Below are 15,721 nucleotides of genomic sequence, written 5' to 3' on the forward strand. Positions count from 1 at the left end.
GTGTGTGTGTTGTCAAATGGCATTGGTGTTGTGGACGCCTTTGTTTCGCGATGAAATGCGACGTTGTGCTTCTGCGGGTGGATAGTGCTTCCCATGGTCTGGATCATCTTTCTCAAGCGGCGTACGACTCAACCTCGCATGGGGTATGTGCAGTGTGCGTGGCTAAAAGCCATCTCGGCTTGTGCGCCAGAGTTAAGTGACTTGCTGTTCGTCCCCGCAAACCGCGCGCGAGGTGAGTGCCGAAGTTACGGGGGGCAGGAGGAGGCAACCCATCGTCTGTCAATCGCGGTTCGGACTTGCAACGCATGTTGTGACGTTGTGTTCGTTCGAAACGCATCTCTGGATTGTTTGGAAGGTGAATAAAATGTATGCGTCAAAACCGGGCATTCGGCTCAGGGCGTTCTCTGCGATTGCAAGAAAGAAGTGCCACGGGGCTTCAACGCTTTCTTTATGGAACGTACTCAAGTAAGAGAATATTCATGTCGTGTTATGGCCCTGTTGCATTCAATACAAACAGTTAAGCGTTTGTTTACACTTGTTTCGTTTGTCGTAAAATGTCCAAGCACTCCGGCACTCCGCTGGCAGATCAGCCGGCGAGCCGACGCTGAGCAGACGACTCATCTCTTTGCCGGAAGTGCGTGAAAAAGCCGCCCAATAGCAGGATGTCTAGCTCATGACGAACATCTGGGAATCGATGATGTAGACATGTGAAGATTTCGGCGTCCAAAAACACGAAGGAAAGGGTGAGAAAAAAGCGACAAACTTTGCAACAAAAGTGTGAGCTTTCCGCTGCGCGTAAAAGAGTAATACTTGGCACAAATGATGTTGACGACCCAATCTAACGATTGCGCTAGTCAATTTAGTGTGCTCAAAACGCCTTTCAGGGCCCCTTTAACATGATATAAATGATTAACAGCAAGACTGGTTTTAGATGTTCAAATCTGCGACGTGCCATATCGACAGCAAAGCCGTCTATAGGAAGTAATTTACGCCTGTGGAACCCAGACAGAATAGAGCAAATATCCTTATTCGGTACATTCCGGCAGGACAGCAGAATCCACACTAGAGCGCTGAGAAGTTGTAGATACCACTTTACATTACATACAGTTTACTGAATATTGAGTGCAATGTGTTAAGGTTTTGTAAGTCTTAAAATAAAATTGACCTCGCCTGTAAGGGGCGAATAACTAGTTATTTTAGACTAGTGAAATATAATAAAAGACAAAACAAAACAAAAAATGGGCCCATCGGGCCCATCTCCCCGCGAGGGGGACTCGAGGAAATGCGTCGCATAGGGGGTGGGTGTATTGCGTTAACGTTTAGTGTTTGGGGGTTGGTGCTATCACGTGTACACCACGCAGCTATCACGCCGCTAGCACGCCGCTGAGTCGCCAACGCACGCCGCTGACAACGTAGTTTGAATGAGTCAAGGATGTAAGGCGCGTTCGTAGCCTTTGATTCTGTGTCGGTTTTGTGGCGCAGTGGGAAGAGCACCATGTACCTCGCGTTCCGCCCACAGGTAGTGAATGCGTTATATCAGCAGCTTCTTGACGTAGTTTGAATGAGTCAAGGATATAAGGCGCGTTCGTGGCCTTTCATTCTGTGTCGGTTTTGTGGCGCAGTGGGTAGAGCACCATGTACCTTGCGTTCCGCCCGCAGGGTCGTGGGATCGAAACCAGGCGCCGGTAACTGTTATTTCTTTTTATAGTGTAGGGGGAGGCTGGCTGCTGCGGACGCCGACGCACGGGTGACATCGTGAGTTATACAAATGCTCTGAATTTAAAACACCATGGCAAAATTGCAGGACAAGTGACGACACTCGGGGATGTTTTCTCAGGTAGTTTGCATTGTTCACTGTTACTTCTCTACTCAAATATTGTGGGCTAACGTACGGGATAGCAGAGGACCCCGGCTAGCTTCGCTAGAGAACGCTACGCGCCGTACACTAGCCCTGCGGAATCCGAAGACTCACGCACGGGTTCGGGTACTCACATGCGGTAGACAGGCTCCGGCAATCCAAAATGAGGCTTTATTGCCTGGCAGATACAGGGCATATACCAGACAACACGACTATCGCTCGCGGGGAGACAGTGGCTCCTGTCGCTCGCTCAAGCCGCTGGGCTCAGACCTCGATATCCGTCATCACGGCCGCGGGAGCAGGGGAGGCATCCCGTGGCGACCGATCAGGGCAGAATCTCTTGGCAGAGACCGTGGAGCCAACTGGGTTCACCGTCATCGGGGCATTCAGCGTAAGCACTGCCGAGCCAACCGACTCCGACCAAATCGCCCAGTCGACTCCCGGCGGAGCGCTCGTTCGTCCCGCAGGTCAGCTCGGAGGGGAGAGAAGGTCTTCCCCTGGTTGAGGAGAGGGTGGCGCGAAGGAAGGTGGCAAACTGGTCCTCCTTCCCTCGCGCCCTCGCGCACACGTTCGCGGCAAGCCGGTTCGGCGCGTCGCGCGGGGTCATGAAAAGGACACGACCTACGTGACGCGCCGGCTGCCCAAAATGGCGGCTCCCAGCTCGCGAGAACATGTGCAGGCGAGTCGTAGGGAAACAAGGGTCCCCATAATATGCATTACAAGCCCAAGCTTCGGTTTGAACTACAGTCCTCTTTAATCAGTTTATAGATTTATATAACAAAAACGCCTGCCTTGTTTTCGCCTAATTTTTGTGTTCTGTGGACATTTTAATGTTCGCCCTTCATGAATTGACATGTCAAATTAATTCGTCGTTTTGAGGCAGTGGGTAACAAAATTGTTAGCTATGACTAGCATTGAGGCCTCCTACTTTGCGCCACGTGCATGGCTGCAGGCGTAATGGTTAAACAAAACCATCGGTGCGCTCTCCCTCTGATCTCTATTTTTTGAGAGCCCAGAAGTAATATTGTGCGACATACAACTGTGAGCAGGAATTACCCGCTACGTCAACAGTAGCAGAAAGCATTGTAGGAAAGAGAGCATGAGACTGAGCTTTACTAAATTTTTCAAGATGTGCTTTGGGTACCTTAGTTAAAGTCACCATTGCAAACTCCTGCTGCAATGGCCCTTTCCACCAGCCGATCGCGGTAGTAAGATACTCAATCTTGATCAAATGACCATGACAAAACGATTCGTGTTTTTTCTGTTTTTTTTTCTGGCATCACAGACATTTGCGACACTCCACCTCTTTCCATTATCTGGATTCCTGAAAAGAGTCTCACTCAAACTTTTTCCCAAACTCGAGGGGCCATGGGCAATCGCGTACCAGGATAGACACGACATCTCATCAGATCATTCCTGAAAAGACTATCGCTCAGTTTTTCCCAAAGGCGTAGAGGCCTTAAGCAATTATGTGAGAGTACAGCCATAGAAGAAGAAGATGTTTATTCAATCTTACAATTACAAGAAGATGAAGGTAACAAAGCAGAATTATACGGACGAGGGTCCCATAGTTAAGACTGCACCGGGACCCTCGGTTAATTATTACATAGTGGAATAAAACACAGTGAAAGCAGCTAAAATCATAAAATACAGTGGCATATAGAGCTACTATATGCATTGCAGAGTAGTAATACAATTTATCGAAAAAAAAACATTGACAATACAGCAAATGCAAAATAAGTAGTATATTTAGGGCGGACTCGACGAGGAAAAAACAAAACAAAAAGACAAACAGAATAGCAGGTAATGCAATATTATACATGTCAAACTTAGTATATACAAAAGAACACTAAGAAATTTTTACTACATGGAGCATACTAAACCGCACATCTAAGTGAAATTTCTAAACACCTTATGCCGCGAAAAACAAAACCAGGCGTAATTACATTCACTCTGTAGGAAACACACAATCAAGCAAAAAGGAAAAGGCCGCATTAATTGAAATGTAACAAAAATTAAGAAAAACCCAGTCCAACACTACAAACATACATTCCGCGAGAAAAACAATGCGCGAAAGTTCACCGACTAATATTCAAAAATACACACACAAAAAAGTTCACTATGACTATTATGTACCATTCAGCACTCTAGAAGAACCTTTTTAAGATGCCTCCTAAATGTTGATAAAGGTGATAGAGATTTAATTTCACCCGGCAGGCTTTTCCAGTTTGCAATAGTGAAAAATGCGAACTCATTTTACCGTAGTTTGTGGAAACGCAAGGAAGCAAATAATTAGAATTAGCAGCGAACCTAGTAGGGTTAAAATTAGTCAGATATTTTAAATCAATAAAGTGGAAAAGAAGTTTATTGTTTAGCAGTTTAAATAACAATATAGCAAAGTTATATTGGAAGAGTTTTTGAACCGACAATAGATTATTCTGACGAAGAAGTGCGAACGCATCAGAATAAAATGTACTCTTAGTGATAATGCGGATGGCTTGGTTCTGAATATGTTGAACAGATGGTATGTGAGAATTATACGCGTTACCCCAAGCAACAATACCGAACGTCAAATGGCTGTGAATGAAAGCAAAATAGAGGGACAGAAGTGCTCGACATGGAAGGACCTGTCGAGCCTGGGTATCGAGATGGGTATCGAGATGCACGCCAAGGAAAATGCCATGATCAGAGACAGGAATTGAGTCTGTGCCAAGTGAAACTTCCGGTAAAAAGGGGACGTGCTTCTGTTCAGGTCTTAATAGCATAAATTTAGTTTTCGAGGGGTTAATGATGAGATTATTAACGTATTACCAATCCATAGCTTTTCTTAACACATCATTCATTGTAGAAATGAGGTGCGGGAGTGATTTGTGAGCACATGATAATGTGGTGTCGTCGGCATAAAGAACACAATGAGGTGATTGAAGATGATCCACTAAGTCATTTATATAAATTATGAACAGTAAGGGACCCAGAATGGAACCTTGGGGGACGCCTTTATTGATTATTTTTGTACGAGAAAAATTGTCGCCAATGTAAACCATGCCGTCTCTATTAATTAGGTAGTTTTGCAAAAAAGTAAGTGCAGGACCCGTTATGCCTTATAAGCGAAGTTTGTAAAACAAAGTATTATGGTTAATAGTGTCAAAAGCTTTAGTAAAATCAAGAAACATTGAGCCTACAAGTAAGCCAGAGTCTATTGATTTTCTAATATAATCTGTTAGAGATAGAAGCGCAAGGCTAGTCGAGCTTCTAGCACGAAATCCGAATTGATGGGGCTTCAGGAGGTTAAATTTATTGAGGTAGTTATTCAATCGATTTGCAAACAACCGCTCAATAATATTGCTAACACTTGAGAGAATGAAAATAGGTCTGTAGTTAGAAATTAGTAATCTATCGCACTTCTTGAACACAGGAATAATTTTTGCCTTCTTTAAAATTTGCGGAAAAATGGCACTTTTGAAAATAAGTTTGATATTCTGCTGAGCGTATTTGAAATAAAATTGGCAACAAGTTTTAAATGGCTGGCACGAATATTATCTAGTCCGGCACTGGTATCTTTTAATTCCAAAATTATTACGCATAGTTCTTCAGGTGTGACGGGAAAAAGGTAGAATGAATGACAAGGGCGATGCACATTACAATGGGGTGAAGAATCCTGTAACTTTGGGAGGGAAAAAACTATTCGCAAAATGCGTTACCAACATTAGCAGAAGAATTATGAATGACCCCATTGCTGTTTATTTCCGACACAGGTACACTGCTTGAGGAGCTGTTCAGGAAATTATTGAACAATTTCCATTGTTTTTTAGGGTCATTCTCATTTTTATCGAATTCAACTTCGTAATAGCGTTTTTTTTGCAGCCGTCAGCAGTGAATTTAAAATCTTGGAATACCTCTGATATCGCTGAGCTAGGGGTAAGTTAAAAGGTTTCTTTTTGGTCTTCCGGTATAAATTTTCTTTCCTGCGGATACTTAGTAGTAGCCCTTTCGTAACCCAAGGGTTGTGGGGGTAATTGTACTTTTTTTACATTTTACTGTTGAAGTGCTAGCGGATACTGCTTTGTTTATTATATTACAAAATACTTCTATAGCTTTTTCCCCATCCTGTAAGGTGTCGATGCAAGACCAGTCAGTTGTGGAAATGATTTCAACAAAGTTTTCTCTGTTGAATACCGAAGTGGAAAAGCAAGGGGGGGGGGTTTGCTACTGCAGCGTTAAATCTAAGGAATACGGGATAATGGTCAGTGATGTCTGCGCATATAACGCGAGACATTATCAAATCAACCAATCAATCAATCATTCATTCAATCAATCATTCAATCAATCACTTAATCAATAAATCAATCAATCACTTAATCAAAAAATAAAATATCAATTCACTTCTTCGTTCATCAGTATTAGAATTGATCTCCTTGAATGCGTCGTTGACTCCAGTACTCACACTTCACTCGTTCACTCTTACCACCACAAGGCCGATTGGCGATGCCAAAAGCCAGCACCCAAACTTCCATATATGGTCTACCATACGCTTCGCACTTCTAATTGAAAACCACCAATCTCAGCACAGTTCCCAATGACCAGCGAAAACTGATCGAGAGGGCAAGCGGGACTGCAGCAGATAATACAGCCTGCAACAGAGGCAGCACCCTCTGGGAGTAGAATAGCCGGACAAATAACTTCACTACTGCGACTGCCGCGTTACTTGTGCGAATTATTCTGCTCACACGGGCACAGCACTTAGAATTTACTCCAAATAAGAGAGCCAACGTCCAGGCAGCACTGTGTGTTTGACGCAATAAATAACAAGCACTTACTTGCAAGGACATTTTCCCACTTCAAAGAAAAAGTCAATTACGCACCGAAGTGGTGAACGCATGAATCATTCGCACACATCAGAGTATTCCAGCTTCCCTGCAGACATTAGAGATATGTTCTTAACCACAAGCTCGCCCATATTCGTCTTTCCAGCGAGCACGAGGCGGGCCAACTGTCCGAAGCTGGTGTCGTACCTTCCTACTGTTTCAAAATCGACTGTGCCAAACTTGTCCGATGGGCAGTAGTAGCTCCTAAGCCTGAAGAACAAGTGCATGGCTGTAAAGTTTCTCCACGCGGACGAACACTGCTCGTACAGAATCCTTGTAACGGCCTCGTGCACACCGAAGTCGCAAGGCACTCTGTAAACGAGGTCAGGACGAGAATGGAGGAATTTCTTGGTCGGAAGCTCGCCCGCGTTGTAGTACCACAAAGAAGGGCGATAGTCGTGGTAGGAGTCGTACCACAGGCGGAGGTACTCCGCGTCCGTGCGGGCTACGATGACTTGCGTGCCAACATATTGTCCGGGAGGCCACCCAATGGCTATCTCATAACGTCTATACTTGTCCAAGCTTTTCACAAGGTACGAGTCACTGTCGAGGTAGATGCCTCCGTACTTTTGGAGAATCCTTATGCGAACAACGTCCGAGGCGTGCTGAACAGAACTAAACTCTTTACCGAAGATCATTTTCGGGTTTTCGACGTATCGCAGACTTAATCGCGGAATGTCTTTGATGTGCTTCCAGAAGGGGCTCCGTTCCGTTGCACTGCAGTTGTCGCAGTGGATCATCAGCATATCTGGGCGTTGCTGTATCCAAGCTGCTCGTATGCAGACGACTTCAATGAAAGAAAGCGGTTTATTTCCGAGCCTTACGAAGTGTACGAAGTTCGGCACGTACCGGTCTTCGTTGAAGGTAACATTTACCTCCGGTACTGGCGAATCCCAACAGAAAAAATCCGGTACAGGGTGCCTGGGAGTCTGGCGCATGCGTAGAAGGATCACAGTGCAGAGACCGATGCAGGCAAGGCTCAGCAGTATTGATGATCTGAAAGTAGTTAACGTTCTACGAAACACGCGGAACTGCCGCATTTCGGCTGTTTTGCGTCAGTCACGATTGAAGTTCACTAAGATAGAAGCAATTGTGTTAGGACAACAGCCTCTGCCGATAAAATCGTTTAAAAGAACCTCATTCTTTGGCACACTTTTCACGCTGGAGGAAATATCTGTGCACATAAAAGAAGTTGACTTGTACTTTGCTTCCACTCGTCTTGATCGTTGATATCTGCTGATGGACACGTCACAGCTGTCGGCGATTTCATCCCAACTGTAAACCTTTCTAGAGCTTTTGTTTCGGCATTGGATGGTTGCACCACACGTGCTCGTCCCGCAACTTATTTTGTATTACTTTAAATAATGTAGGACCACATATGGGCTTGAACTGCATTTCCAAAGGCCCCGCCTGCTTACTCTTTCACTCACTCTTGCATATGGGAGCAGTCATTTGAGGACTCTGGGCTTTTGCTGGAACCTTGCGATGCTTGTGCGAGCCGCCGCTGGGGGGGAAAAGCGGGTTCAGTGTATTGACTGCTTGAAACAAAGCACGCTTGCTGGCATTTGGTTGCTTGTAGGTTAAAGGCGGGCGGACGTACATGCACTGCCCCAGCCCTTTCCGCACAACGTAGACGCGCACGCCAGCAAGCACGGTGAGAGGGAAGAGTCTTTTCCTGTTTAGTCTAGTTACGTGAGGACTCCGCTCGGCTGTGTAACAAACATCGTAGGCTCGGTCGGATGGTTGCGAGACAGGCGTTGAACATTCCCCCTGTCCCACACTTTCCGCGGTATCAAAATGTCAGCAAATGTACTTGAAATGTTTGACTAATTGACTAATTGAAATGCCAGTAATTGACTACTAATACGTAGCATTCTTACTCCGCTTGTAGTCACTATAGCTTTATAGCTAGATTTGGCTATGTGCAGCCAAATACGCCTGGTTGTTTTATTGTTTTCTTCTTATCTTTCTTTCGCTTTACAAAAAATGGGCAATATTACAGCTACTAAAGCCCTTAATTTCGCCGATTGTGCATTTTTGTGTGGATCCAAAGCACGGTGCACAGTTGGTACTTTTTCGTGATTTCTTAACTTCGTGTTTGGGCTGCTTGTTTTCAGGGCTTCCTTAACTGTGTAGTCGACTAGTCGTCGTTTTTGGGCAGGGTAGGAAAGAAACATTTCTGATTTATTAATTATTTCATCCTTTTTTTATTTTCTGACTATGTATAACCTTGTTATAACGCCCAAATGTTTTAACATCGCCAATAATGCATTTTTGTGCAGATCTATGGCGTCACATGGTTGGTGCTTTTGCACAATACCTATGCGTGTTTGGTTTGGGTTTTCGGGTTTTACAAACGCATTATTCATCCATTCGCACAAAAAAGTTTCTCATCGTCACTTAAATACACGTTGTCCTCCAGGAACTCAATAGGATCTTCATGCCCAACTGCATGGCCACCAACATACTCTACATAGTACGGGACCTCTCTAATGAGGGCCTCCTGATACACGCTGCTTGGACACCTGCGCACAGCACAGGAGCGGAAGGCAACGGAACGGCGTATAACGATTTTTGGGAGTGCCTACTATTCTGCCACGGTTCTCGACATTGTTCCAGCACAATCTGGCCGACCGAGCACATCTGAAACACATTGGCAACAAGAACTCCGTCAAACTAGAGACCTCAGCCGGCTATCGGAGGCCTCATCACATGGTTTCCTTGCATGACTAAACACCCTCCTCGGAACAGGAGTTCAGTTTTTGTCCCCTAGGGGCGCGCCAATACACTGGCGCGCGGGTGCAACGCCACACGGGTGCAACGCCACCCCGTTACAAAGGAGAATCCGCTAATCATCATCATCATCATCATCATCATCATCATCATCTCAGCGTCGACGGAGCAGGGGTGCCCGAGCCGCACTGATTCTGCAGCGGCGTTTCGAAACTGCTATGCCTCGGGAACACCTACTTTGACAAGGACATTTATAGCCTCCTTCTGTATTAAAGTGACTAATTAGTAATGTAATTAATAATTACGTAATTAATATTTGTCTTCACCAGGTGAGGGTGCTTTATAAAATCAATATTTTCAACTCTGTCGGTTCACTTTCATTTTTACATTTTTCGTTTTTTAAAATTTCCCGACCGGGACAACACGTGACAACAAATAAAAATTCACTCCCACCATGGAAGTTTGTAAAAAAAACACGAGAGCACTGTTGACAGAGTAATGAGGGCGAAAGTGATCCGGCCTATGTTGGCTTCAAGTCGTCTTAGATTCTTTTATAAACTTGCATGGTCGGAGCCTGGTTTTAATTGCTGTCATCCGTGTTTTCTTCTCTAGTGTTTATAATAATGTGCTAATGCAGGTGGTTACACAGTTGGTGCTCAGGGGGTCGCAAAAAATTCGTACGCATGAAAAAAAAAAAAAAAAGATTGCCAGCCGGGCCAGCGCAGCTTGTAATACAAAGCATTGATGCGACTCCGACCGTAAATGGAGTCTGCATGTTATGATGATCCCTTTAGTTTGTTACTGCGCTACCTGCTTCGTCTTAATAAGGATAATCAAACTGCAACAATGCGTTCAACGTAGAGGGAGCGTTTTGGAATGAAGTTGCTGCATTTACCATTTCAGCATTTCAAACACTGCAGGTCAGCGAAGAGAACAAGACTAGCCGCAACGATTTTTACTCCCCGCGGCACAGGAAAGACAAGCCATCTACGCGTCTGTTGCTTAAGATGTGGGTGTGAAGGGTTGTGGTTGAAAATTTGTGGTTAGTTTGAACGACCTGGCGCCACTATCGGTGTCCCAAAATGTTTATTCTCCAGCGTCGTGACCGGAAAGAACTCTTCTGTTTGTAAAGACGATAGCCTTCCGTGGGCTACTTAAACACAAAAATGTCTGTCTGTCTGTCTACCTGTCTGTCTGTCTGTCTGTCTGTCTGTCTGTCTGTCTGTCTGTCTGTCCCTCGATTACCCTTCCTTCCAAAGGTTCGAAGAATACTCGAACCTTATGTAGGCAAATGTAGGTTTGTGTAGGCAATTTAGGTTTATGTAGGTTTGTGTAGGTTTATGTAGGCAAATATTTCCCAAATTACTAAATCTGGAAACTCTCATACTTTTCAACATCGACCTGCAAAAAGAAAACGCTCGGCATATGTGATGCAAGACTTAAATATATAAATGGTATTTGCAGTGTTAGTTTAATTAGACATACATAGCTGCTTGTTTTTTGTGATAGGAAAGGAAAGAAACAGTCGTTGAAAACAATGGTTTGACCCAAAAATTCAAAAAGCTCTCGCGCGCCTCGTTGTGGCATTTCAAGAAGTCCCACAGCCCCAGTAGATGGCACGCGAGCAGTTGAACGCGCTAAGATTGAATTGGCTGGAGCAAACCCCCACCGTGTGTTTTGTGGGAGGAGAGAGACGGGGGGAGGGGGGGGGAGCGTGACAAGTTGGCGGGGGAGAGAAGAGAGACGTTTACGTTGCAGCGGCGGCACAAGATTTCAACATTTGCGTCGAAGTAAGCAGATACGCTGCCAATCTTTCGCTAACGGAGAGAAGGGTAGAAGAATAAAGACGTGCCCTTTAGTGGGCAAGAAATAGTGAGAGCTTCGGAAAAGGCGGTAGGCAGACGATAGGGAGCTCAAGGGCTCAACTCGAGGTCCAGGACCCAAGATGCAGCCTGTTCCTTCCCTTTGCCCTCTCAATCAGCTCACGCTGATTGGAAGGCCAACGCCTTAGATGCCCAATTCTTAGTTAAATCGTATTGTTGTTGCAGTTGTCCGGTGGAGAAAATGGCCGCCGTCGTAAAGAGTAAATAAAAAATGAAGGAAGCTCTCACTAAGGCGTAAGACTTGAAGGTGGCGAAGCTGCACGCAAAGTTCGCGACCATCATGACGGTTTAAGTCCATGATTGCAGCCAATTTGCTTCTTCTTCGCTGCCTCAATGACCTTTATTCCATCATTCGAGCTTTAAGTGCGTGCTTGCTTCATTTTTTTTTTAAAAGTAATAATCATTGGACATCACCTTGGAGGGGCGTACGCTATGACGTGTCTTTCTCGTTCCGAGCAAGTGTTGCCACGATTACGGTGAACCCTGCAGTATTTTTTTGCCACCCTTGGCAAATCTCCGTAAGTGGGTATGCTTGGCTTGACAAACGTGCGCCGGGGCCGCTGGGCGGTCACCGCGAGGCACGCACACAGGAGCGCTTGGCATTTTCTTAGTTTTACTACCGGTCAGTCACCGCAAACTTCAGGCCCTGCACTCGACGCCGTAAATTTACCGTGAACTATGAATTTGCCGGAAGCTTTGTTTGATTGGCTTTCACTTTTGGTCGCGTGTTTCCGGTTGAGAAAGGTGTTGTTTGGGCTCTCGTGATTTTGACGTTTCATGACGTTTACTGGCACCAGTTCTAAATTTTTGCTTATTTCTCTCTACTGAAAGCGCATACTAGACGAAATGCAGCGGACATGACAACGTGGGGCTGCCCTTGCTATTCAACAACAATAGCCTTGTATATCACTCCCTCTCTGTGCTTGGCTCAGAATAAGTGACGCAATTTAAACACTTGGCGGGAACGGTTGCGTCACAAAACGGCAACTTCAGCCTGCCTAAAAGTGACGTGTTGTTAAGTAACGGCTTGCAAATGGTGGTTGCCGTCGCAGTGAAATATGGGCAAAAAGTTTCAACGACCTTCGGCGCCGTGAAATTGCCGTGAATTTGCAGCAGGTGCATTTTCGAGTGACGAGCGGTTTCAAACTGTTTTATAGCAATAAAAAATAATAGTTTTCACTGTTTCCAGGTCAGCTATATCGGAGCGTTTGTTTTTATGCTAGGTAATAAAACAGCAATTTTTTGTTTGGCATAACCGCTACATAAGAGGGCAGTAAACGCCTCTCCTTAACAAAGAACCCGACGCATGGCATTTGTCCACACTTCTAGTAATCTGAGGGTCACATGATCGAATAAAAGATAAGAATAAGAAATAAATCTGACTGTTTTGTTCATTACTGCGCTGACGGAGTTCGAGCTTGACGAATGAGTGGGTGGACGGCATCAGTACGCTCCGCTGTTATCAGACGTAGCGACACGCTGTTTTTACAGCGTCATACAACCAATGGTCACGGCCGTCTTTCTTTCTGTGAATACACCATATACTTGTAAAATAGCAGCAGACGTTTTGCTTACGCGAAAAACATGACGAATTCCCCGTGGATTTATGAAGTCTAGTATGGGTCCCTTGGACGATCTTCCTGAGTATGCTTGGCTTGAGAAACGTGCGCCGGGTACGCTGGGTGGTCACCGGGAGGCATGCACACACGAGCGCTCGGCATTTCCTTGGTTTTTAACTGCCGGGCGGACGCCACGAGGGACGCGTTCACGTGCACTCGGCTTTTTATTGTCAGTTTTAACTGCGGACGCGAAACTCTAACGATTTCCTAAACAGCTTCGCTATTAAAATAAATGCGTGACCTGATGTGATTCGAACCCGGGTATGAAGAGCAGCACCCCAGTGATCTACCAACTGTGCAAACTCCTTTTTGTTTTCCACATGGTATTTATTGCACTACAAGTCAATGTAGGAAACGATATTTACAACACATATTTGCAACTATGCACACATACAGACGAGTTGAATTCAAGACGAAAAACAAAACTAAACAGATTGAACAAAGATGTACATTTGGTTTAAAACGGAGGCAACAGTGCACAACAAATTAGCAGGGGATACCAGTCAGGGCAAGAGTCGTTTTGGTCATTGACATCTTTAAGATTAGTGATCATGTGGTAGAAGTGTGATCTTGAAGAAACCATGGGCTCAGCCTGTCTAACCAGCATTCGCGTTTTTCATAAACTACGCGGAGCGATTAGAAGAAAAGAAAAACAATAATATGGCACATCACCGTCCACGGGTGATGCAAAATACTTTACGCTTTGTGGAGTCAATTCTAAGTCGTTGTTAAGAGGTTTTTGGAGGACATCCCAATAGAGTAAGGCATCCTTACAATTTGTGAAGCACTGCTCAATTGTTTCCGGTACATCGCACAGGAGACCGTTTACTGAAGACACAAATAGAAAAATTGGCTCCAATCCACGCTGTGCAGGTGGTTGGAAAGCAAATCTGTGAACGACCCCCACAACAATTCCTCATGCGACGTCACTTGAATTCACACACGTGGCTCTAGAAAGAGTGAAACCGGAAATTCTGCCAGTCGTTACCTGTGATTCGCGGGGGCGCCGTGCAGAACGCCGCAGTGTCGGACACGGCCCGGCTAGAGCGGCGAACGCTGCCGCTGTAGCCCGGCCGTGCGTCGGAAGAAAGAAAACGGAGGGTAGCGGGTTTCGAAGGTTGAGACAGCGGAACCAAGCCATCCTGGTGGCACCACCGCACGACAGAAGAGACACCGAAACAATTCGGCATGTGAGCTTAGTGATTCCCATTTATGCAGATCTAAGCTAAATGGTTACGTAAGTTCGAGAATTGCGAGAGAGCTGACGGAACTTTTATAATCGCTATTTATCAGAACCAGTTGCTCCATTCGTCTTTTGTAATACCTATTAAAACACAACCGAATTGGTATTCTGCAATTTAGAAAACGTAGTCCCATTCGTTACTAGCAGTGCGAAAAAGGTGGCGTTTCTCTAGTGGCCAGATGTCTGTAAGTGGTCTTTACATTTTGTTTTTCCGCCCTGCAAACCAATCTTTAACGTATCTTTGCCGTACGACCACTTAATTCCGCCTGGTCCGCGTTTCCCCGGAGGTGCTGTCGAACAAGTTGATCAAGCCCTGCGAAGCAAGCGCGCAATGGACGTGAACCTGCACCAAAACAGGCCCAACACCGTCGCTAAAGCAGACGACAGAGCCGATCGAAGGGTCCCGCCGACGCGGACGCCGGGGTGAGCACGGGGAACGCTGGGTAATAGCGCCCTATCGCCCTCCGCCTCCCCAGCCGCGTTGGAGGGTTGGAGTTTCTTGTCCCGCACGCCACGAAAGAACAGTTGGCTGGTAGAGGTAGAAAGCTTTGCTTTGAAATGTTCTGGTTGAGCAGCCACGTCTTAACAGACAAAGTTTCGCTATGCAGTTTGAAGAACATTTTGAGGCGCTTTACCAGCGCAGAACAAGTCGTTTTCTTTGTTGTTCCTGTCTTCGTGGCACATACATCTTGGATTACTGACTAGGAATCAGGAGCTCTGAAGGGCAGTGCGCCCGCTTCACGAAATTTACAGAACTTTGAATTGCAATCGTACAAGCTGAAGAATAGTCCGTGCCGCGTGCCACCTGAATATGATGGCACGTGAACAGAACAGGCGCACCACAACCACGTCGAACAGTTATTCTCGAAAAGCTTTAGTGTGTGCAAGTTTTCTTGCTGACGATTCGCGGCGTGTACGAAAAACCAAAGCGAATAAAGAAAGACATACACGGTGTAACACAAAAGGAGACGGCTGCAGTAACACGCACCAAAAAACATGGAAACGGAAGCACAGAAAGAAATGGAAATACGAGGTAGCAGTAAACAGGTTGTAATTAACTATCCCCAGGCTTTCGCCTTAGAATCAGGTAAACATATCGAATTCCCCCTAGGAATTTTTGGGGTTACGAGCTGGCCCGACGTTCCGATAGCAGTTATATACATGTAATTTTTGAGCTGTTCTCCGCTGCGCATATATCCTTGGACATTACCAGGTTGCGTGGAAAAGGGTGGACGTTTCTCCGAATTTGGCTGTTTTACTTTAATCTCGCGTACTGCCTACCAAGCATTTTCGCCCTTCTAGGTCTGTTGATATTTGTGTTGGCTGTTATATCCTATAATATACCGAAAACTTGCTATTTTTGGACGTTGAGATCCCCGTGAGAAATGGGGAAGGATGCTGCTTTAGGCTTAGGATTAAGAGGCATTCCTTATATTTTATCGAGGAGGAGAGTGTGGCCACCTCGCTAAAACAAGGTTTAGCGATGTGGCCAGAATTATCCACCAGGGATCGCTCAGCAA

At 45.5% G+C, this 15,721-nt stretch overlaps 1 protein-coding gene across 1 annotated transcript; it reads right to left on the reverse strand.

The window, feature by feature from the left end:
* Nucleotides 1-3,375: 3,375 nt before the first annotated feature.
* LOC144170137 (uncharacterized) lies at nt 3,376-8,317 on the reverse strand. Its single transcript, XM_077699740.1, has one exon. The coding sequence runs from the start codon at nt 7,761-7,763 to the stop codon at nt 6,741-6,743; it is 1,023 nt and encodes a 340-aa protein (XP_077555866.1). The 5' UTR covers nt 7,764-8,317; the 3' UTR covers nt 3,376-6,740.
* Between the last annotated feature and the right edge of the window lie 7,404 nt (nt 8,318-15,721).

The sequence above is a fragment of the Haemaphysalis longicornis genome, unplaced genomic scaffold, assembly GCF_048455015.1.
Source record: "Haemaphysalis longicornis isolate Haplotype H1 unplaced genomic scaffold, Haemaphysalis longicornis Haplotype H1 scaffold_2, whole genome shotgun sequence".
Classification (NCBI taxonomy): domain Eukaryota; kingdom Metazoa; phylum Arthropoda; class Arachnida; order Ixodida; family Ixodidae; genus Haemaphysalis; species Haemaphysalis longicornis.

Bases quoted from the DNA above. Each gene is read 5' to 3' on its own strand.
- LOC144170137 (XM_077699740.1), bottom strand. From the start codon at position 7,763: ATGCGGCAGTTCCGCGTGTTTCGTAGAACGTTAACTACTTTCAGATCA.